The sequence below is a fragment of the Euwallacea similis genome, chromosome 14, assembly GCF_039881205.1.
Source record: "Euwallacea similis isolate ESF13 chromosome 14, ESF131.1, whole genome shotgun sequence".
Classification (NCBI taxonomy): Eukaryota; Metazoa; Arthropoda; class Insecta; order Coleoptera; family Curculionidae; genus Euwallacea; species Euwallacea similis.
Window position 1 is genome coordinate 1,072,993 of NC_089622.1, and position 24,779 is coordinate 1,097,771.

General features: G+C 37.1%; 2 protein-coding genes across 6 annotated transcripts in view; both read right to left on the reverse strand.

The window, feature by feature from the left end:
• Positions 1-393: 393 nt before the first annotated feature.
• On the reverse strand, positions 394-23,312 carry LOC136413448 (tripartite motif-containing protein 3-like). Of its 5 annotated transcripts, none has more exons than XM_066397012.1 (13): positions 23,079-23,312; positions 10,119-10,228; positions 8,078-8,092; positions 5,663-5,889; positions 4,787-4,987; positions 4,396-4,611; positions 4,145-4,334; positions 3,903-4,063; positions 3,396-3,496; positions 3,026-3,297; positions 2,716-2,936; positions 2,441-2,579; positions 394-2,387 (listed from the first exon to the last, which is right to left on the reverse strand). In XM_066397012.1, the coding sequence occupies exons 1-13, from the start codon at positions 23,096-23,098 to the stop codon at positions 2,146-2,148; spliced, it is 2,115 nt and encodes a 704-aa protein (XP_066253109.1). In that variant the 5' UTR covers positions 23,099-23,312; the 3' UTR covers positions 394-2,145. The 5 variants fall into 5 exon arrangements, with proteins under 5 accessions (XP_066253109.1, XP_066253112.1, XP_066253108.1 ...); XM_066397015.1 differs by lacking the exon at positions 23,079-23,312 and adding an exon at positions 22,673-22,832; XM_066397011.1 differs by lacking the exon at positions 23,079-23,312 and adding an exon at positions 19,750-20,025.
• Positions 21,149-24,779, reverse strand: part of LOC136413450 (probable protein phosphatase CG10417) — a 77,222-nt gene continuing 73,591 nt past the window's right edge. The window contains exon 11 of the mRNA XM_066397018.1: positions 21,149-21,163. The gene's annotated coding sequence lies outside the window, so the exon portion shown is untranslated. The remainder of the gene's footprint in view (positions 21,164-24,779) is intronic.

Here is a 24,779-nt window from a genome sequence, read left to right on the forward strand (position 1 = left end):
CCATTGTCATTGCGATTAGATAAACACAAAAACTATATCAGGTTTGAGGTTAGGAGAGCTCATTGATGCCCATTGTAGCGCGCATGGTCAGAATCCACTATTAATTTCTGAAGGAAACTATAATGCCAACCAGTTTATTAGTATGTAGTACATATTTTAGCTGTAAGATTGCGCGATCATGTTAAAAAAGAATTAAAGTTATGGAAATACTAAAAAATACTCTAAAAGAGGAAATTTAATGTTTTAAAGCGAATTTAATCTGTTATATTACTGTTACACGAACCGCTCTGCGACACGACGAAGTAGCAGTCTTTAGGTAAATTATTATTAAATTTAAAGGATTTAATTTCGGAATATCTAACACTTACTGAGGAATCTCAAATGAATCTAAAATTATCAGACAGAAACATTTTTATTTACTGTTACAGAATCAGAATACAAAAATACAGACTAGTGACTAGAAAACAACAACGTTTGTACAAAAAAATGCGCCACAGCGAAACATTACTTTTTAAGTACGTTTAAAAAGTAACTTGGCAACTTAGAAAAATTAACTATTGAACACAAAAAGCACTCTTAAAAGAATAAAGAGCTGCGTGACGAGGGTAAATGGAAGATATTTATTATACATTGTGAGTTCTCATTATCTTGTAGATTATAAAAAAGAAAACAATAGTACAAAATAGTTTCAGTTTACTCTATAGCAGGAATCTCAAAAAACTACAAGAAATAAATACAGAATAAATCGTAACTTATGCACTATGAAAAACGCATGTTAAATGTGCCTGTTGGAATATACATCCAGCGTAGAAAAATCACATTTTATTAAATCTAATGTTTTTCAGAATATTTACATTATTGAATTTCCGGGTTATTACATTTCAAGAAAATGCTGAATGTTAAAACTAATTAAAATACCGAATGAGGTGGGAATATTTTTATTCAGTTACTACGCCTCGTCAAACAAACTTCCGACCTCATTCATCAAAGTACTATTTCGCGTACTTAAATACAAGAATAACCGGTATTTCGTAATGAGCGTGCGGTAAAGTCGTTTTACCTCACACATTTGCAAGATAAAAAGAGCACTTTACCACATATGTGCGGTAATGGAGTATTGTGCAACGAAAATTTGGAGTGTGATAAGCGATTTTCACACGTGCTTCACTGTATACTTTTATGGCTGCAGAAACTATAAAAGATTTCTTCCTGATTCCGTTTAATTTTGTTTCGGCTTTAAAGTTTTTCGGCTATCAAAAATATTTAAAATTAACGACTTATATGGCTTTTTCAGACTTTTCTCTTGATTGCTCAACGGCCGTAATCCGGAATTCTTCAACATAAGTCTAATTCAAAACAGCTCCTCTATTATAGATGCTCAAACGGATTGAGTTCAGGATTTATCTTTAGTCTGAGCCCTAATGAAATTTAGAATTTATTATTGTGTTTGATCCACTAATCCAGTGAATCTATCAAGGTAAAGTTGGAGTTTCTAGATATTTTTAGGCAAAGACTAAGGACTGACCTCAAACAGTTTTTTTATTTAAAGCGATTTAAAACATTCAAGCGTTAAAAGCTGCCATTGGAAAAAATTGAGAAAATCAAGGTTCCTCAAATAATGATCACCCTGTATATGAGCGTAAGTCTCGATTGCAAATTTATGATTCCTTGACAGTTTAAAATTTTAGGAAATAAATGACCATATTCCGCTTCTTTTATGAGATACGAATCTCCGAAGATTTTCATCGTTGAAACCACTATATTTCCTAAACTAGTGGTGTAAATCCCACACAAGCCAATATTTCCCTTAAACACTTGAAAAGAGCTATCTAGATACCTAAAAGTATTTATATAGGGTCTCCCATGTAACAAATATAACGTTATGTGGCCATCCATAGTTAGGTCAAAATAATTTAGAAACATGCCCACAGTTCTATCGATGACCAAAATTACATTTAAATATATTTTTGCATAATTACATTAACATACATGAGCTTGAGAATGGCAATAAAGGAAACCGAAACTGTGCTTCTGCAGATAAAGCTACGCATCAAGGACGTATATGTTAACGTCCAAGGAACACATATCCCAAGCCAAAGAGAAGAAAAATACCTTGAAGTAATATAGAAACCGACCTCTTTTTCTCTACCAGTAACGATACTTTTTAATACAATTGTTGCCCAAATCGACAACTACAACGTGACGATCCGGAGTGACTGCGCACCCCCCTGGCCTCTTTAGCTTCGCTTCGTGAGAGTCAATGTACTGGTTCACGGTTTTATCATTTGAACTCAATACCTGCAAATAACTGCGACCTTTTTGTTCCGTTCGACTGGCCACAATTCGCCCTTCTGAGTCTACGATTATTCCCCCGTACCGTCCTTTTCCTAGAAAATAATTAAAACACTAAAATGTTGATTGAATAATAGGGCTTTAATACCTCTGCCTTCATCATAAATGATTTCTGTGAAATCTCCCTTAGCAGAGAACATTTGAACTCTGGTATCGGCTATAAAGATTTCTCCGGTTGGCCCCACCGAAACTGAGGAGATCATAGAAAAAGTGCCTTTTTTGCCTACCTAAAACAAACAGATACACAATTTTCCAGTGCCTTACCTCAAAATACTGAAATGTATGTTTCAGTTACTTATATCTTGAATTCAATTAATAAATACTTTAAACAACCTAAAAAATTACAACCCTGCTTTGGCTTACTTGAAATAATATTTTTCCGTCTTCATCGAACACGAACACACAGCTCATACCGTTATCCGCTACCAAAATATGCCCGTAACTTTTATCCACAGCCACGTCAATTGGCTCCTGGAAAGCGTTGTTCGTGAACGACTTCACAGTTTCCCCATCAGTTGTTATTTCTGTAACTACTTTCGTCCTCCAATTCACCACTATCAGTCCATTGTTTGAGATCGCTAGGCCTGAAAAAACAACACATTTCCTCTGTTTCATACTAAATTTCTTTGTAACTTTTCAAGTGCTGCTTAATTTATTAAACAAAAATTCTTACCTGTACAACTTCTTCCCAACAGTCCTTCGTTGGTAATATGTTTCGTACATTCCAACTGCTCGTTTAGCACCTTAATCCTAGAATTCCCAGTATCCAGGACGTATACAGTCTGGTCCCTCTCATCTATAGCTATTGCCACTGGTTGGTTAAATTCATCTTTGCCACTTCCCCTCGTTCCGTACATGGCGATCGGATTGTTATGTTCCGAAACGTCGAAGTAGATCGGATTATCTTTAATAGGTCGGTCGATCACAGAAATTTTTACGCCGTATCTGAAATAAATGACGATTTAATAGGTCAATCCGGTTTAAGGTAAATGAACTGCATGGCGGTTTTAAGTTTCAGGCACTGACAACAATTATCATCTCACCTTCCAGCTCTTCTGGCTCGGAAATATATCTTGTAAGTACCATCATCACAGTCTTGAATTCTAAGCGGAAACGTCGGTTCGAGCCCTTGTTCTGCTGTAACCTAAAATTACAAGCAATCACATTTTACACAAGATCAAAGAAAAATAAGGGTAAAATTTTCGACATTTTTCAATAATCTGTCTTATAAAAGGATATTTTTGAGTCTTTTTTTAAAGGATGGTGACAAGAATCTAGCACAAACATAGAGCAAAATGATGCACAATACGCCGCGACGTTGGCACAAATCGAATTTCACGACTTGGGTGTTACAAAACCAAGAAGCAGTGGATGCAGCATTGTTTTTTTTGTAGTTTTCTTCACCCTTTTTGGCAAGTTAGGTACTAATCCATGACGGTAAAATTGGAGTATGTGACGCCACCCCTATATCTCAAGGCTTATACGTCGACAGGGAAACTTAGCACAACCTTTTGACTGTCCCAAAAAAACGTAAAGTATTAAAAACTCACCGGAAGAATTTCGGCTTGAATCGGATCTCCACCAGTCTTCCTCGCATTCCCATGGTAATCCACAGTAACAAGACTAATCGAGCTCTCTATTCCGGCAATAACATTGTCCTCCATTTGGGCAGTACACAGACTAGGAAATGTGGTAGACGTCCTCACTTTTCCTATAATAATTTGCATTATTTTTAACAAATATTGTTGGAAGAAAATACAAAATTCGGTCAAAAAAGTAGCTTTATTCTTACCTAAAATTCCTAAATGCTGTTGAATCTGATCCAGGCTGTCGTTCAGCGTAAAATCGCAGGTCAGGAAAGCGTTTTCTCTCGGCTCTCCTAAACTAAAGGCAGTGTCCAGCTTTTCAGTCAAAATTTCAATTTTTTGAGTTATATTCCTCACTTCTACTTGGTATTGAAGCCCTTGGCATTCTTGTTCCACCTAAGGAACACCATTTTGTAATGAAAAATATGTATTTTAGAACATTGAATTAAATAAGTACTTTGTTCTTCTCATTCTCAATCAATCCGTGCTGCTCTTCCAAAACGCGCTTTTTCTCGTTGCACATTTGATTCACTTGATCGATCATTTCCTGCTTTCTCTTATCTATCGCTTGTTGAATGTGCTGGAAAGTACTATCAATGTGCTCCAAACATTTATCTTTTGCCACGTTCAGTCTGTTCAACTCAAATGTTACGCCATCTTGAGCTTGTGTTAACTATATAATAAGAAAATCTAAATGAATATTTGATATTGGCACACTTCAGTATTTCTCATTCAATATTTCCTTCGGATTTCAAGTAACCTAATTTGAACTCTTGCTTTCTCACTAAATTACATAAATCTGACCAAATTAATTGATTTTAACGGAAGTACATACACTTCAGACTTACCTTAGATATACATTCGTTCGCTTTATACAATAAGATTTCGGACATTCTCTTAATAGCGATGGAGAACGGTATGATGGTGTGTTCGCAGCTATTTGTGCTGTCGTTGTGAGATCCACCAGTGCACAGAGTGCAGAAAACTGTATCACAAGTTTCACAGAATAGGAGTTCTTGGTTAATGTGGACTGAACATTTTGGTATCACCTAGAAGGGAAAAAAATCTAAAAATGTGCTTAAAGGGTCGAATGTGATGAATATTTGCAGGCAAAGGCAGATATGCACTAACATAGAGGTTGTTGCATTAAAAAATCGTGTGCTCTATTGATATTCGTTTTTGATGAGTTGATGCGTGTTGGAGTAAGGTTGATGTAAATTTCGCAGCTTATTTGAATGTTTTTGAATTCCACGTTATTCGGCCAAAAACTGGGGTTTCAAGTACCCCATTGGCCTACATTTCATAATCCAATCTAATAAGCCCATCTCAGCTGCAGCAGTTTCTCAAGTGAAAACAACTGTTCAAATAATAGCCAAATCCTTAAAATAAATCTAATTCTGCCAAAATCGCGGCGATAAAATATATTATACTGTGCGACTGGGAATGGGGCCGTTGTCACGATTAAAGAGAATTGATGGTTAAGCATGATTAGACTGAGCGGCAAATGAAATGTGACACCAGCGACGCCTATAGATCTATCTATCCAAAATGTGATTTGTTGCAGCTTTCCGCAGTGAATTTTACAGCCTAGGATAACAACCGACAGCTGTCGCTCTCTTAGATTTGAAAGCCCCAACTGCGGGACTTAGAGTAATATTTGTCAATGTTACGCATGCCTTGCCAGGGACAATAATCTCGCTAAGCTAAATTTAGACTCTACATACCTCTCTTCTTTGCCTCGACATTAAATCCAGTAGCTGATTCACCAGAAAAGAGGGAGGCAAGGCGCTCACTCCTCCTCTCGGTATGGTGATCAACTCTCTGCAAATCGGACATCGAAACGATCCAGTGTCCCGCGTTTGGGAGGCCGCGATCCTCGTAAGGCAATGCAGACAGACTGTGTGCGAGCACTGCAGGAGCTTGGGGGTGTGCTCGTTTCCATCGTACATGCCTGAAAAATCAGGAAAATTCGTGGCATAAGTAAAAGTTATGAAGCTGAACATAGATGAAGAGCGGTATTGAAAATAAGTCCCGTTTCTTCATGTGATAATACATACACGGTGTCCATTTTGGGTTATCATTGCAGTTGAAGAAAAACGGATTCTGCAATGTACTGTGCTCGAATGAAAATAACGTTGACGCGGCAGGAACAGAAAAGTCGCAGTAGTTTTATTTTGTAGGTACCGGAAATTTGATTTATTATTATTCAACATTTTCGGGATTCGATTGTCTTTAAGTTTTCACAAAAGGAAAAAACGTTGTTCACTGAAGCAGTCACTGGGGAACCTCTCAAAGCGATCAGCGAAACAGTTCGCGATTTCTTTCTCAGTGGGTTTAGCTTGCTTGTTGAGCTCCATGCTTGTAGGAATGCCAGCATCTTTTCGAAGATTAATCATGAAGGATCAGAAATATCTAACTGGGCTTTTCCTGGTACCACTTTGTTCCACCAAGAAGTTTCTAAAGTAGTTACTCCCATTTCCAGTGTGGACTGTTCAGCATTAGATTGGATGTAACTAGAAGAAGTCCGTCCAGTTTCTTTTTAGTAATTAGCTGCCCCTTCATTGCTTTATTCGCGAAGACGTGACGCAACTGCCGACACTCCTGAGCTACATCGCTGAAGAGTAACCTAATGTGATAATTGGCGTCTAAAACGCTCGAAGCACCTTTCTTAAACAGAAATACTACTTCTAGCAAAGTTATCACCCATGACAAGTAATTGCCGTTTCCGAGCAGTAGGATTTATATTTCTACCGTTCTCAGACATGTGAGGCCCCTCGGGGGAACGGCCACTCATTCGGCAGAACCGTTATAGCCCTCCTGAAATTCATTCAGTCAGTTAATAGGATTATTTAATAGATGAATAATTTCAAACGGCGAATGAAATTGGCGCATTTGTGGAACTTTGCGTAAATTGGGAAAATCTTTTTTTTTTCACATTTTGTTAATTTCCGAAAATTTAGTCAGTTTTTGGAAATTGAGCGAATTTTTAGCAATTTTAAGAATTTTTGTAAATTTTTTAAAATTTCGTCTATTTTTGGATATTTTTTCGAGCTAAGAGCTTTGGAAACTTATAATTTACTGAGCGTTTCCCAAAAAAATCATCAAAATCGGCTACATATCATTTTTACTTCTTCCAAATTTTATAGCGTAAACGTATGATACCTTAAAATGCAGAAATTACAAATGCAGCCAATATTGTATACGACACCACCGGCTACGACTTTTCTATCACTGCCAACATTTATTTGCCACAAAATCTCAATAATAAGTGGAATTATTTATGACTAAAAATGGACATCCTGTGCAGGACGTTTTAAATTCGGGCGACATCATTGGAATCTCGAAAACGGTGAAAGATACAAAGTTGATTAATTGGACGGAAAAACCCACCGGAGAATTTTGAAAAAATTTAACACTTTTTAATTGGAACTCTAATGTAACCAACTCAATTTATTTTACCGTTTACGAAATTCCTATCATGTACATCAAATTTAAAGCACCCCGCACATATAGAAAGTAGTTAGTTATGTGACAGAACGCTTCGGATGAAGAGTGAATGTTAGGGTGCTGCCCCTTAATGACAAAAAAGAGCTACAACGAAGACATAGTTATTTGCACAAGAAGGAAAACGCCATTATTGAAGTTGAATGAATTGTGCGAGTGAAAATTGCATTTTATTTCAATTAATAGAATGCAAGTAGTGATGTCAAAGATCAGCGGAAGTAAAAGTAGCACTTTTCTCCTTTGTTGGGCAAATAGCAATTGCGTATTTATGGTGCGTAGAGAGGAACAGTCATTTCCTCCTTCGGGAGCCAAATGCGGTTTCTTTCCTCAGATGAGAAGTGAAAGTTCTATTTTCTACGAAAATCGTAGAAAAATACTATTTAGCTAACACACGTCAGCTAGAATTTCTGATTACAGCCACATTAAAGGGAACGTCAAGCCAATTTCATTGCTCTAACCGAAGATTTGCCCATTATTAGGATTCAGCGGAAGCAGAACTATTCTAATCAAAAACGTTTATAGTAGTTAATAATGCTAATGAGTGGTGTGATGATACGAAATTGGGTGATATGATATTATTATTTATTGCCTAAATTATACGATACGTCGAATTTTGGCAAAAAAACAAAACGCACCGCTCCAAACGCTATCTGTAACAACAGAAACAAAAATACTTTAGGATCATGGAGGATTTAAGCGCTTATGGATAATGGAGGCACCATAAATCTTCGGTCTTATGTGGGAATTATTCATAATAAAATTGTGACTCCAGTTTATGGTGCTCCTAAGGTAAAGACAACTTTTACGACTGCTTCGTTTCCGGGTGTGCCGGATTTCGATACTGGGTCGTGTTTGGTTTAAACGACACAAATATCCTATTTCAAGCGTTTGTTTCAATTTCCCACCATTTCATAGTGAAGAAAATTTTTTATCTAGTTTCAGACACACCAGGAAATATTTTTTCAAAACCTTACGCAACATTAACATAATATATACAAGAAAATGCAAGAATTTCATATTAATGAGAGCCTACTTATTATTGTGAAAGCAGTGATAAACATTAGTACGAAACGTCTGTATTCATTTTCAGTACGAGTGGAACAAGTACTTTTTGCATATCGTTATCGTTTAGTTCTTTAAGTGGTGATAAACTCTATTCTAACGTGATGTGGGTCACCCAAACCATCATTTTTGTTTGGTCAACATTGAACTAATCGTTTTAATTAGATTTCGAGGACGTTGATGATAGAGACCAGAGAACCGCAAATATGTTTAAACAATTACTATGAACCAACTGTTCAATTTCAAAAATGAAAATTAGTCGTTTAATTAAATTTAACAAATGGCATGAAGATCTTCAGATTTGCAAAGAATTCATCGCCATTCCATTGTTCTAGTTAAATAAAATAACGTGGAATTGATTAAACAATTAGGAAAATCCAGAAGTATCTAGAATATTTTAGAAAAGACCACAGTTACTCTTTTAGTTCGGGTATTTGAGATCTAATAAGTTTTTCAAAATTGAGCTTTACTAGAAATGTCTGGATCAATCTCGAAAAGATTTTAAAAATATTAAATTGTCGGCTTGAATTTTAAATATGAGTTATTATATAGTATGATTGACGCGAAAATTCAGTAAATTTCGTGGAATTCCAAAAAATATTTTTGCCTTTTTTAGTAGTAGTCAAAAGACTAGATTCCAACGTATGGCTCAAAGATACAGTTTCAAATTTCCTACTATCTAAATGCGCCTACAGTAACCGTCAATAACAAAAGAAAATCAAATATGGATAAAACGAACCATCTTTCAAATGTTTTAATAATGAAACAACCAAATACACTACATGGTCTTTTCCCATTTCGGATCTAAGGCCAAGTGATTTTTTTCGTGCCGTCCAAACAATTTGTAAACATCATTCATCATCTAGGAAACGAAGCAAAACATTTGGTAACTGAGGTTCCTAAAAAATGGCTAGAGGACCTGTAGACACACCTGACTTTTAGCCTAGTGATTTTACTAGAAAAATAAATTTAGACTCCTTTGGGCGGCATGTGAAAGTTTATCTTCAAAATGAATAAACTTTGAAACAGTTTCTCAGTGAAACAAAAAAGTCACTATTTAGCCAGTAAGATTTCTGGATCCGAAAACATGTTGTGTTTTCGAAAGTAACTTAAGTTGGTAATCAAAATTACTTTCAGGTGCATAAGAAAATTACGTGACTTACTCGTTAAAACAAAATTGAACTGAATCACCCTATTTTCACCTGATAAATCTGTGGTATTGTTTTATCCATATTCTTCTGAAACATCCTGTATCTAAAAGTAATAGAGTAAGGCCTAACAAAACGCCCACTCAAAACAAATCTAATCTAATCTTGTGAAAAACTGATAAATTATTTAGAAATGTCATTAATCACTAGTAAGTAAACATTAAAAGTTTCTCCATTGCCAACTTTTACAAGTACCTTATACTTTTACTGGATGGAAACTTCTATAATTCACAGCCCAAAAACGATGGTTTTGGCTAATATCAAAACCCACCTCGTTTCCTTTATTACACATTACAGCTAATTTATCTTTAATATAATAACTATATACATATATCTGTTAGTTAGCTGTTAGATATCATTAATATGTAATAGCTAATAACTTCTACTCAACACCGTAAATACTTACATAAACAAGTTCCGCAGGTGAGAAAACTCTCGTTGAAATCCTCATAGTTAATGCTCACGGTCTCCACTAACGTAGAGTTCATACTGACCATTCTCTCCCCTAATCTAGTCCTGAAATCAACAAAAAAATTGAGGTCAAACTTAATCTCCTATTGATTAACGGAAGCTTATATTTTACAGTTTCAGTACTGGCAAATTTTCAATATCCAGTTTGAATGGGAAAGTGTAAATATTTGAATGAGAGACCATGATCATAGGTCGAAAATAGCCAAATAATCGGTCCAGATACCTACCAAAGAGGAGCGTTTCACAGTCTCCTAAGCGTGAAACTGGTCTAATAAGCTCAATAATTTAGACCGTTTCTTTATGGCGTTTAGATGCAAATTAGACATTGTGCCCAATGGCATATTATAGCAGAAATACAGTCAGCGTACCATGAAGAAGTTCATTGTTCTGATTGATGTATTGTTGCAGGAATTGAATTTAGGTACAAACTGGTTTCAAGAGAACGTAAGAGGTATCTGTGTCAATAGTTTAATAACACAATGAAGTTTACATGTAAATCGGTGGGATTTGCATTTTCTTATTTTAAATACTAAGGACGAAGTATGGTCGTAGCAAATGAAAGTTGATAGGAGTCGTTCCCTCTTCTAGACCTGTGAAGGAACTTTGGAAGGGCAATAATAGTAGATTTTTGTAGGGAGGTGCGCCCCTTCAAATTCGGGAAACAAACAAGCTCTCAACTCCAACGAGTGGCTCAACCCTTATTTCCTTTTACAAACACAGCACAGGGGAAGATTAGATGATTAAGCATGCAAAAATAATTATTAAAATTAAATCAACTCTGTTGTCCTAGGGGATAGACATTTCCCCCCACTGTACGACTACGGGCATTACGAGGGGTGTTTTTAAAGTACAAAAATAGTCGACGGTTGCGGTACTTTGATGGGTAGTTGCGGATAGTCACCCCGTAGAATATCGTATTAATTCGGCCATCAGCGTAGAGATAATTCATGTAGTATCATAGAACCGACGTAGACAATAAAGTATCGGCATCATTGATGATTTCATCTGACTCTTCCGCCGCAGGGACCTTCTGCGAGCCGTGTCAATGCGAATCAGCAATATTTATCAATAATTCTATCACACTAATCGTAAACAGTTTTATAAACAAATGCGACTTTTTCGGCTTCTTAATCACGAACGATTTCCACAAAAGGGACCCTGACTTAATCAATCCACGATCACTAATTGTTCAGGAGATTTATATAGCGAAAACCGTTATGAAATTTTCCCCGATATTCCAAATATTCGCGTCTCACATATCTACTTATAGCCCAGCAGGAAAACAGCATTGAAATAAGACTTCTAGAGCACTCGAGAATAACATTAAAATTTAATGCATATTAATATGGGAGTGGGAATATTCTCTAGTGACTATAAAAAGACCTCGGGATTTGCGCCTCTTTGGAATCCCTACCCACTAGAGCAGAACCTGAGTGGTTCTTACAAGCACTAATAATCGCCAATTACGTCTTCCATTCTGCTTCTCTCAACATTTTTTACGTAATTCCAACTGAAACCTCTAATCCCCTAATAAATATTTATCTTTCGATTTTCAACATTGGCTTTGTGCGCTGCTGTATCGCATTAGCACCGGGGGGTCATGTCCACATTCCAAACAGATGGAAACTATTGGCAGAATAATGTATTCACGATTTTTTACGCAGTTGCCAATTATCGGAAAGGTCCTCCTTAAGGCTTAAAAATCACCGAAGAATGTTTGTTTGATAAACGGCAGTTCGTACGATAATAGATTGGGGCGAGGCGAATACTCGAAAACTGCGGCAAATCTGTAGGTGGGAAAATCGTTGAAGAAAATTAGTTATGCAGTCTCATGGGAAACCCGGAAACCCGGGAACGTCTCATCGTGGATAATCATAATGAAGCGTGTGATCTTCTTTGGTCTCGCGTTCCACAAAGGCTCTCGACCACGACCGCGATGCTCCAAGCCATATTCAATCTGAAATAACGACAAGATCGATTCGTTAAAGTTTTTTTACCTATTTTGATGCTGTTTAGCAAATGCCTAAGTGGAATGTAAAATAACTGTTACTTTGTAACTGTGGATTTTGCTGCTGTAATAACAATATCTGGCCGGCGATAAATTATGCCCAAGACCGGCGAAGTTGGGCCTCGCAATAGATTTTCCGTCTTATTTCTCGATTGTATCAGAATTCTACAGTTTATTCGGGTATGCAGAATAGACTGATATCGACATTTCACACTACGAAAAAATCATTAAATTCCTGCAATCTGAACCGTCTAGAATTATTGTCAGTTATTTCAGATTTTTTAATGAAAAAGTTTCTTTCCAGAGTCCAGATTTGCGGATAAATCCATCTGGCTGGGCTGACCCGAACTTCCGTGCCAACCTTGATGCAATCGTTGATACGATTTTTTCTACGTTTTTTGGCGGATTCGAGACGAACTGCCCTTCTACACTTAACCTGTGCGCTTATGTGTCCTCTATTCTAATTTTAAGACTTCTTCATCTTTTATGTCACACTCAACGGCACCTTCCAAAATAAACAACTTCGAACTATTTCTAGCGTCGTCATTAAATCCCTTAAAATAGCGAATAAAAAAAAAAGAATGAAAGTCAAAAGTCCTGCTCTTCGGGGCTATTTTTAAACCAGCTCGCATCCGTACCGCTGGAACAAGTACTAATTTATCTGGAAATTGAGTAATTTAAAATTAGGTTCAAAGCACTTTGTGACATTCACTGAGAGCAACGTATTTAGGTCGTAAATCATTTTTAATTTGAGTTGAATTAATTTTTTTGTTCCTACAATCATCGTCGTAAAAATTATGTGCGGGCGCTTTCGCAACAAGAGATTATTATGGATGACATGGGTAACTAATGAGGGTGACACTTTCGATTAATTAAATATCGAGTAATACTCATTCTGCATCGTAATATGGAGCGTTATTAATTATATTATTAAGATAACTTTCTGTATGCATTCAAAAGCGTATGGACAGGTGTGACGAAGCCGGGAAATCTTCAAATACGCATGCCTGGCAACCAACACGTTGCCAGGTTGAAACTTTCAGAAACAAGTAGCAGTAGGGCACTTCTTATGTAAGTTTAATTCTACAAGTGGGAACCCCCAGAAAGAATTTCACTTCTCGTGAGAAGAATTCCTTTATTTTTTATGCCATTTGAGCTTATGTTCTCTTCTATGGTTTATGCACATAAAGTGTCATAGGCCTTATTCTTCTGAGATTTTGTCTAAAATGATTTACATACACGTTCGTTACTCTGGGACATTGACCAGTCCTGTACAATAACTCCCGGTGCTTACACGAGAACATTTGATCGAGACGCACCAAAAGGACACAACAGATGGCACTGGCAGGGTATTGTCCTGCAGATTCAACATACTTAACGCTGATATTGCCGATATTTGCCTGCGCTTAATTGATTCCATGAATCGAAGTGACGAGATTTGATAGCAACGAAACCGGTCTTTGAGGTACTCGAGTTAATTAAACGCCGATCTGGAATGACGCCTGAAGTCGGAAAAAACCTTAATCTTCTCAAATTATTCGATGCTCGTAAATGGGTTTATCGTAATTTGATCCGTCGTAGAAGAACTTTATATTCGGAAGAGAGTGCATTCGAGGTTATCGCGGAGAAAACTTTCCAAACAAGAAATTGCGATGAGAATTTGGCCATGCACATAGCTAGTCAAAGCTTACTTAAAAAACGTCGAAAGCTGTGGCAGGAATTGAGAAGACTATCCCTCAGCTGCATGAATCCAATCCTTCCTGTGCAAAGTCCAATCCTTCCTGCGCAAAGTCCAATCTTTCCTGCGCAAAATCCAATCCTTCCTGTGCAAAATCCAATCCTTCCTCTGCAAAATCCAATCCTTCCTGTGCAACTCGGCAAATTGCGAACAGACGCAACCATACAAAACCGTCCGAACAATAATAAAAAAATATCGACACTTAAAAAGAAAAAGACTTCGCAAGGAATTTTTGCTTCTGATTCGCCATCGGCAAAAACGTTTAAAATTTTCGCGCAATCACCGCAACTCGACAGATTAATAGGAAAAAGTAATTTTCAGCGAGAAAACGAAGTCGAACTTTGACGGTCTTGATGGTTTCGAGATCAGTAATGAATGCGATGATCGCATGATAAGTCAAGGTGAAGTTCAGATGGAGTTTCTGGAAGCGCGACAGAGTGTTCAAACGCATTTGGAGTTGCACCCAAAGCGGGATAATAATATACATCATAGCCGCTTTCATTCATTTCACACCGCTCAAGTAAACCGGATATGGTTGAATTATAATACAATAATATCCCAGTTTTAGAACGGCATGCAATTTTCCGTGATTTAAATATCATAGAAAACTTATGGGGCTGGTTGGTGAAACTCCTATACATCAGAGGAAGACTGTTTAATAACAGAAAAGACATAATTACTGCCATTAGGACCGTCTGGGAGGTCAGTTCAGTTCGCCGCCTCATCGGACATTGGCAGTTAATGAGGAGCAGGACACTAAATTTTAAAATTAGCCTTAAAAGAAATTACTATTGATGTTATATTTTTTCAGCTTGGTTCTGAGAGTGAAAGCAATTAAAATCGTGAACAATAAAAAGATCCAACCAAATCACTAAATAAAAGTGATTAAGTGTCACGCACTGTATTTACTGAGAATAACTAGAATTTTACGTAACAAATTTGTAGATTTTTGTAGAATACCACGAATCAGGGGCTTCCGCTTCGTCTTACAGTTGCGATCTTAACATTTATGGAACAATAGCTATTGCTGCCTGATTGTAACAGATTTATTTTATTAGTCATGCAAGTTTTTAAATTAATGCCAATTAAATACACAGTTAACTGCTGTTATCCTATAAATAAAGATTATTTAAGTAATAATCTTTGTTTAAAAGTCAATGAGGATGCACGTGTAAGAATTACATGTTACAATTAGCCCGAGCGTTTCCAGACCTCTTAACATCAGCCCCTGGAGGTATTCCATGTACGTTTCTCGATATATTGATCGTTGCTGTCAATTAAAGAATGGATAATTTTCCTTCCTCATTGAGGCGCCTTTCCATCAAAATCGGTGAACGGCAAAATTATCTATAGTATCACGCTCATTAAGTGTAATTTAACGTAGCTTAGAAAGCTCAATTTAACATATCAAGACGTAATTACTGATCACAGTCCGTGAGAGGTCTTCTGATAGACCAAGATGATCAGTTTCTGCTTGATAGCGTCAATCACTCTTCGTGCAAATTAATGATCCCCTTATGTGGGCTGCGTTAACAATGGACCCTTATACGCATTGTTTCATTTTCGAGCCCTTTTGTGCTTTGAAACTGCAGGATTAAATGCTCCGGATATGAGGACTGGCTATGATTAAACCAGATTTAGCATACCAAATTCGCAATTGCCTGAGGACGCTGGTTGCAAATCATGCCGCAGTTCTTTGGCTTTTATGGTTTATTATTCGTCGCATATATCAGTAATAAAACAAACCATTTGCTTCGAATACCACATAAACACGAATTTACTACATCTTTAACACCTAATACTAATGCCGCCGAAATCATAATTTAATTACTCAATAAATTCCATTAAGTCAGAAACACATAAACGTGAGGTGACCCTCGATGACTTCCACACATTGGCACCGCTGTTACTTACAGAATCGTGGAACCACCCAGGACGCCATTTGCATAAGACACCATGTTCTAAGAAGACGGTAATAATACAAGTTGATGTCGGTACAAGCTCAGAATGTAAACAATAACAATCGACCCACTCACGATTAATGCATAATTTTACTTATCGGATGGTAATAATGTTATTAACAATGTGGACGATGATGATGATGATGATGATGACGCGATTAGGATACATTCGAGATTACTCAAGACGGGATTTGTTGATGTTAATGCTGTGCCCACTGGTTTAATTTAATGTGATTACGCAATGCCGCGTGGAGAACATGGACAATAATATATAAAAAGCAATAAAGTCTTATGAACTACTGATTCATCTTGGACAATTGGCTTCTGCACAGATCAAGGTGCGCGAGCTCGAGGAAAACTGAACAATGAGAAGAAGGTATTTCTTCAATTTTCGTATGTAGCCAAGGGAATTTATTAATTTTTTTAGAACTTTAAACAACAATCTTCCTAAACCAAGTTCAAAATCCGATCGTTACGTCACCGTATCTTACGCACTTCTATTGACCGGTAAAAAGAATAATCTTTAGGGTTATCGTCGAACCACTAATTTGTTGCAAAAAATTGCAAATCGCCGTGTAAAAGTTGTAAATTAAAACGTTAAATTATGTTCCACTGACTTTCTGCGTCATTACCTCCCCAGCTGGCAATCTGACTCGTAGCTTCATTCTAACGCGAGTAAAATCGATTCGAAGTAGATTGCCACTCGTCGTTTATCAGTTAACCCTCAACATGCAATTTCCTTTGTGTATTCACTCAAATCCTCTCAAGATAGAAAGGAGTAGAATTGGCCTCTAGTTACGTCACAATGCTCACTAGTCAGCTGGGTTTGTATAGGGTTTGCCAAAAAAACTCACATTGGACACCATTTAAAATGGGTAAAGACGAGACGAGACGAATCCATTTATTTTCAAGACTTAATGCGTGATGTGCTCGATTACTCGAGAGGCAATGACAATTATTTCTTGGGCTTCTAACTGCCTCCTATTGTAACTCACTTCCTGCTTTAGGTGTTTGGACAATGCATTACATGGGCCAAAAATCATATCCCATAATCACCCAAAGCGAATTCGAAGGGTCTCGAGGACTTTTGCAGGTCAATAAAAGAACCTGTGTGCATAAGAAAAAAAAGAACTCTCGACTCTCGAGATAAAGTAGCGCAGAACTTCGTTCCTATTTCCAGCGGACAAACCCGATTCGAAGCCCATTGACGTTCGTGGTTCCCAAAATTATATGGGTCAATCCACCTAATGCATCACATATGTTTTCTCACTCAGACTGCCCTGAGATGGAGGGAAATGGAATAAGTCTTTAGTCATAATATCTACTTGTTCGCGCGGATATATATGCGGTGTACCAAAAAAATCTAAAAGCACTAGTGACTGATATAGAAAAATCTACGCCCTTTCTCTGGCATTTTATTATTATCGTTTGTCTATCATAGTATAATACTCTTATTAAGTATGATATGAAATTTCCTGCGAACCTCTTGTTATCTTGAGACATCAAGAGTTCGTCAACCCTGCTATCGGAGTCGACTGTCTATGGTTTACAGGTGGCTGGCCAGACTGTACTGTATTACTGCAACCACTCTTTCTGCGCGATTTTCAAAAGGTTATCGTCTCTTCGCAGGATTGCGACCTCCAGGCACCACAGGCAGTATAGCACTGCTTGTATTGGCTTTTGGTGTAAATAGTTCGATATCAATATGCACTTAAGTGCTAATGATGGCTAAAGAAATAAAGAAGAATACACCGGTTATGGCGAATATGTAAATTGAAATCATAAAGTTCCATGCTAATTTTTTGCTCAAACACTTAAACAAGTTAATTCAAGGATTGCAAGGTGATGGAGCTCGAAAACTGGACACCCTGTATGTCTTACGTAACGCGTTTATCAAAAAAATCCTGGTTAAGAATGCTTTGAAACAACTTTTGTTTATTGTGTTACACATATTATAAGCTCGACCTTAAATTCGACTTTGACACGTTTCACCTGTAAATAATGCATTAAGTTACGACATACGAGCCATGTTTGTGTGTCGTAACTTAATTATAATAGTCTTTCTACGGCACTCTTTACCAAATTTTTTGAGGCACTATTCAGTTGCAAATAACTACATCTCTGTCGAAATGAACGTACGTCTACGTAGACTAATGATAGAGATTTTTAGTGGTCGTGGAAAAACATCATTAAAATATTTGTGGATAATCTTAGAAGTGTGTTTTCAGACTTCATATTCACGGCCTTTTCGATTGAAATGCAAGTTCGAAAACACAAAGCTTTCATCGAAAATAGTGTTTTCTATGGTTCCTAACATCAACTAAAAAATAAACCTGAGCGTTCCAGGGAACGTTAACAAAATATAAAATGTTTCCACAGCATAAGGTTTACTATTGTAACAGCAATTATCATGATTAGAAAGAGTAATGTGAATTAATTCTAATAGAAGTAATACAAGAAATTTAAATTTAAATGTTTGTTTTCCTGCAAATTACCTTCGCATGTTTAACTGAGGTTTGCCATGTGAAGGAATTGTACAAGTAGATCCAGTTTAAGAAAATGAATTTCTATACCTAGGTGAACTCTATTACCTAAACCATTACCAAAAACATTTGGGTTCCCCCATACTACAAAAAATCCAATAAGTGATTATAAAGTGACAAAATAACGATTACGGCTTTAAAACTCTCCAAAGAAAAACTCAACATTACAACTCATTTTATTTGATCTTTCAATATTTGACAATCTACAGCGGGCACAAAACATAAATATCGTTTAGTGCACTGTTGGTAGAACAATAAATTTCAAATTTACATACCTATATGGTACCACGAATATTACAACACACCTCAAGTTTGCTCGCTCTCTAAGTTTTATCACCATGTGTAGGCAGTAGGAAAATAATTTATTTTATCTCTTGTGTGTTACAAAAAACGTTATACAATACCACTGGGTTCAGTGCCAATGAAGATTACAATCTATGGAATCATAAATAAATTATATCAGTTTTGAGCGTTCAGAAATAGTGATGAATATTCTAAAGTAAAAGTTTTTGACCTTATTCTTATCAAGAAGTCTCGCTAAACATAACAGCAATAAACCGTTAATGGTCAGTCAATAGGGCGCCAAAAAATGTGTGGGCAGCAGTCATTTGGTACTCACCCTGACACATTAAATGGATCACAGTCATTGCTCAAAAAAGGAAATAGACGTTCCCTCATGAAATTCTCAAGATCAAATGGAGGTTTTGCCCGGGGAAAACTGATTTACGCAAGTCCAAAATTTGACATCTCACTTTGTGACAACTTTCGATAGTTAGGATATAGTCAAGAATAGGGGGAGACATAGTCGTGATTACAAAATTGTGCTGTTAATATCAGGTGACAGCAAATTAGATAAATGAAAAATTGACAACTTTATAAATCTAAAAAAATCACCAAAGCGAATCAACCTGAATCCCGTGCTTTAATGCACCTTCAAGAATTTGTTATTTTCATGACAATCCCATGGTTTGCGACATCAAAATAAATACCAAAGCCCAACATAGGATATTAATAGGTCCATTGTGAAACCAAAACATGGAACCATTAGAAATTGAGCGTGACCACTGTCAAGGGCGCGTTTTGCACTTTATTGAACCACCCAGGAGTTTTTTCGACATTCATTTAAAAACAATTTTTATTGGTTAATCAACGCGCTTAATACGAATTAAAATTATTGATAATAAATTATTTATAATCAGATTACAGAAATTCAAAATGCGACAATTATTTTTATTGTAGTGCTAAAAAGCGGATTTGATAAATTTGAATTTCAATTAGGCCGTTTTTTTTTAAATCCTAAATTGCTACCTACTTACTGTATGGCGAATCTGAGCCCATCCATGACCTCCCTTATTGGAGTCCCCTTGTAGAACCAGTGCGAGCATTCGCCAAAGAACTAAGATAACCGAATATGTCAACAATAATAGTTCGATACGGAGTAGACGTAAATAAGTACTACCAAACAAGTCTACATACACTGTTCACGTAGACTCGAATCGGGACTGCAAGCTGGCCAGGCCTCCGCCGATCATCAGCTGTTCGAATGGCGAGCCACGGAAATAAATTTGCGTTGCGCTTTAGATACGGCTGCTATGTTGTCAATACATTGAACTAACATTTTCTCACACATCTCAAATTCCTCGTAACTCAAATACTACATTAAAACATACACTAGGGACCATCCAGTATTAAAGTTAGCCGACAGCTAGTAAGAAGCTTAGATTACCGACAATCTTTGGCAACAAGGCTGGGTACTACCTTTTGCCCGGGTACTACTTTACATCTACACATGGCCAGGCTGTTTTGTTGTGCAACGTACTTGTAGAGACAAAGAAGATGATGATGCACATTGGGGAACTAGACTAAACATAACTGTAGGGATTAAAAAGTACGACCTAATTTGGAGTGCATAGCAATAATAAACTAAGAAAAGGCCAAAGTTTGTTTTTCTATGCCACGTTAGTACCTCAGGCATGAGAATGGTAGGTACTATCTACTATAAACAATGGTATTCCCATGAGTCTTTGTAAACTGCACTTTTCGGAATTTAGATTACATCTGCTCTTGCGAAACAGACAATGACCACTGACCAACGGTGGTTTCTAGGAAATTCCATTATGAGTAGTCAGGAATGCTGGCTTACGGACTTACGAGTCGTAAGTACTACTCATACATGATTGCTTCAAGAATTGGGTTCTGGTGATTTTACAATGGAAAAAGAAATCCTACACACACAATCAACTAGACTAAAAATAACGAAGCACTTTAAACCAGAAGAAAAGCTGAGAAAGAATGAGACAGAACCGACCGACTACACAATACCGAACAATACAACCTTTGGAGGTTTATTCCACAATCGGTGAACGTGAATTTCAGGGCCAATTTTCTGGGATTTTTCGTAAAATTTGAATTGGTTTTAAGGACCAATAAGTCACCTGAAATGACTAACTGGATCAACAAATCGCACTAAAAAATTAATACATTCCTATGTAGGAGTTTAATTGACAGTACAATACTAATTATCGTATTAAAATGCGTTTTAATGCCACTAAGCTGCTTACTATTCACAACAAGCCTTATTACTACGTCACATTGCATCTGTTTACAATATTGATCAGTTTATTATAAAATGAGTAACGAAAATGTTGAAGAAGGGACTAACAAAAACATTGAAATCGCCATGAAAACGCGATTGAACATGGAAATTCCATCATTATCCGCATTTTGCCTCTTTGTTGAAAATTTCTCAACAGTAATTTGCAGCAGTCATCAATCCTCGACTCGTCCTGTTCCCATCTTCTTATAAGGTTCGGATTGCAAAACATGTGAAAACCTTAAATATTTATGTTTGGAATTTGAAGAGAATTTTATTGTAATAGAATGATGAACAAAGGAGACCTAATGTTAACTATCGATCTTATTGCGTATTGGAAAAATCATTGGCGCTTTACCGTGGAAAGGTGAGTGATACTCAGGCATTTTGCAAAAAGGAAATGTTTATTGGTGCCACGTTTCCGGCATTCGCTGGAGGATTTTTAACGGGCCAAGGGCTGCAACGACCAGGAAACAGGTGTCCTTAAGACATATTTATTAGCACAACCTGCACAATTTATAATGGCAAGTTCAGACCTGACAGGAAGTAACTTTTTATTTGGTTCCCGCCTTTAGTTTCGCAACCCATAAAAGTACCAAAAAGGGCGTTGTTGTTAAACGCCCAACGGAATATTTCAGCGGTCTTTGGTTGAGAAACAAGTAATAATCTTCTTTTACACCATAAACACCACCATATTACTGTATTTGGGCACACCGTCAATTTCTTCGATTAGTGCTAAAACTTTTACTTTCTTATGGTATGTGTGTTAAGTGGCAATTGAAAGACGAAGGCCCTCGACCACTCATTACACAGAATGGGCAAAATTGCTATTTTATTGACTTTGGTAATAAGTATCGCTCATTTATCACGTTTAATGGACATTACTGTGGTCAGCTGGATACGAGAATGGACTTCTTTGTTGGCCTGAAGGAATCGGGTCTCAATGCCAGCTTACGTTCTTGCTACTAAAATCCCTTTAGAGTTCGTTCTTCTTAATTCTATTTATTTGTAATAAGGCTGTTTTTAACCATTTTCCTTTCATGAGAAAAACACCCAAATAATGGGTTCAACTCTTCTGTTCCTCAAGCAGGCTTTGCAGGTGAATATGTATCGCCCCACCAGAATTTGTAACATTCTTAGTATCAATAAAGAAAATCGGGTTTCTCTATAGTTCTGTAAAATGTTTTAATTGAGTTCATTCGGATTACGTACGAGTTAAAATTTATCGTAAATTTTGAAGATTTTTTGGAACAGTCATTAACACGTTTAGTTGTGTTCTGTTACTCTGCATTCGAAGTCTAAATCCAACTAAAAAGATATACGGGACATATCAAATTCGATGCTTCCGCGGGAAATTGGCTCACGTAGGTACGGTGCGGTAACCCTGAACTTTTTTTTGATGCGTACGATGCTGGAACCAAATTTTTACGGCCATTTTTTACTTATCTACAGGACGATTTTCAATATTTGCCATTTTTAACTTTGAGACCCTATCTCGTTTATCATTAAGCCCCTCTGACGCTCAGTACCTATGCAAGGTGACTGTTCTCTCATCATACAGGTAACTTTACTATCTTACCTTCACTAAATAAACACTTACTACTAAGTCCTATTTCGTCCACCCTGTTAGATGTGAAACTACTCACCTTAACACAGTAAACTCAAAAACCGAACTCGCGACACCGCCGCGATAGCACTCTACGCAAGGTGCAGGCACCGCAAGTATGCCTTGGGTACTCCGGGACCAAACACCTTTAAAATTTCAGCTTGTCGTTCTCAAGAACTAAACAGGCATGCCGGCGCATACGACACCGTAATGTCTTTGCTCCCGGTGAATAATGGGCTTCCAAAAGGACACAATAAAACCGCGAAAGGTAAACAATGCCCCTCACGCTTCGCTCAAGAACCGTACCTTCTTAAACCTGTTAAGAGCCTAGTTTAAGGCACCTGAATGGAATATTAAAGTGCTAATTGATTGACCGTCCATGGTATCAGTGGCTCTAATTGACTTCCAAATAATGCACTTAGAGATAATCACATCAATATACTTACAATGCAGGACAGCAAAACATAGGACAAAGTTCGAAGTCTCCTGCTGTCGGAGAGCCTCACATAAGATCTTCTCCGCGCATTTGAAAACTTGCTGATGTTATGTCACTTTATTAAACCGAACAGGATGGACACCTGCTCATAAACTGCCGAAGGAACACTTACAGAATACAAAACAGGAATAACACGCAATGAAATTCACAATGAACTCCCCGTAGTCATTCTAAGAAATTTCGATTCAGCTGTTCAATGTTTTTGTTTGAGGCGCAGGAGGTGTCCGCTTGTACGAAATCAATACTGCGCGACCTCCGGTTTGTTTTGGCGTGTTTGAGGGGAGAGAAGGGAAAGCCCTCATGTGAAACACCCTTATTTTTCCTTAAACGAGTGGCAAATCGCCGAGAAGGGGGTTAATGAATAAATAAGTTTTTAATTTTGAGTGGGTAGCATATTTGAGGGGTGGGTGATTCAAGGAATGAGGCCTCAGCAGGGGGCTGGCAAAGGGAAAGGGATGTGCAGTATGAAGAGATATAAGCGGTGCTAACCGGTTTTTGGCGGTAACTTTTCGGGCAAAATCTGCGTGCATGAGGAATATAACATGGATTTATGTTTTTGCAGCATCTTGAGTTTACCCATGGACCCAAGAGGGGCCCTCAATAACCATTTCAATGAAGGACTTATATTCTACTAAAACTGAGCGTGTAACTGGGTGTGATTAAAACAATATCTGAAATAAAATGTGTTGGTCATTTTATCTAATTTAAGGTGTTTTTGTTTAAATTTCATTTTCTGGGTAGTTGATTACTCTAAGTGGCATTTGTTAGTGTTTATTTTCTTTTTATATGTCCGAGGGCGAGCCCTTACTCAAGCATAGATAACCAAAAATTATTCATGCTTACTGAACAAGAGACCACACATGGATTTTTATAAAGTAAAATATACGCACTTTGCTTGATTTTACGTTCCTTTGATAATGGTTCCTTGGTAACGATGCAAGCGTTGTTCCATTTAATTATATCACCATTATCAAAGGCATGCTGACAAATATTGGACCTATGAGCGTTTTTTGAAGCCCTGGATATTTTATGAGGACCTTCTTGGATAAGTAGTTCGCTGAATTTTTGACTAGTTTCAAAATTTTGTGGCAATTTAACTTTCTCTAAAGATTCTTATTCCCTTTCCAACTGCAGCTTTAAGAAGTGTTGGAACTGTCAAAAAATTAAAGACACCTCACGAGGGTTTGTTATTTAAATAGTCCCCATTTGCGTCGCATACTTCATGGGACATCTATTTAAGTCAAAGCATGAAATTGCTTTTGGCATCAAACTGAGCTTGGTCCTATATCAGAGATGCATAAGACATGCTACACGAAATTTTCAGTAGTGGTACTTGGGCTTGTACTTTATATACTGCGTGGGAAAATGTGGTGCAAATCGATTTAATTTAAATAAATGTTACTCTGGAACATTTCTCCAAGCAGTACAGGGAGCAAAATCGAGTTGCACGTCTCTCATGTCTTTTTGGCATGTGACAGAACTTGTACCTATAGAATCGGTCTTGCATAAGATGCACCACTTACTTATATGTAGATACTATAGGAATAAACACCTAAATAACTGAGTCTATATTTATACAGTCTAGATGATTAGATATCAGATTCCAGGTAAAGCGACCCACATGATCATAATACCCGATTAATTTCACTTC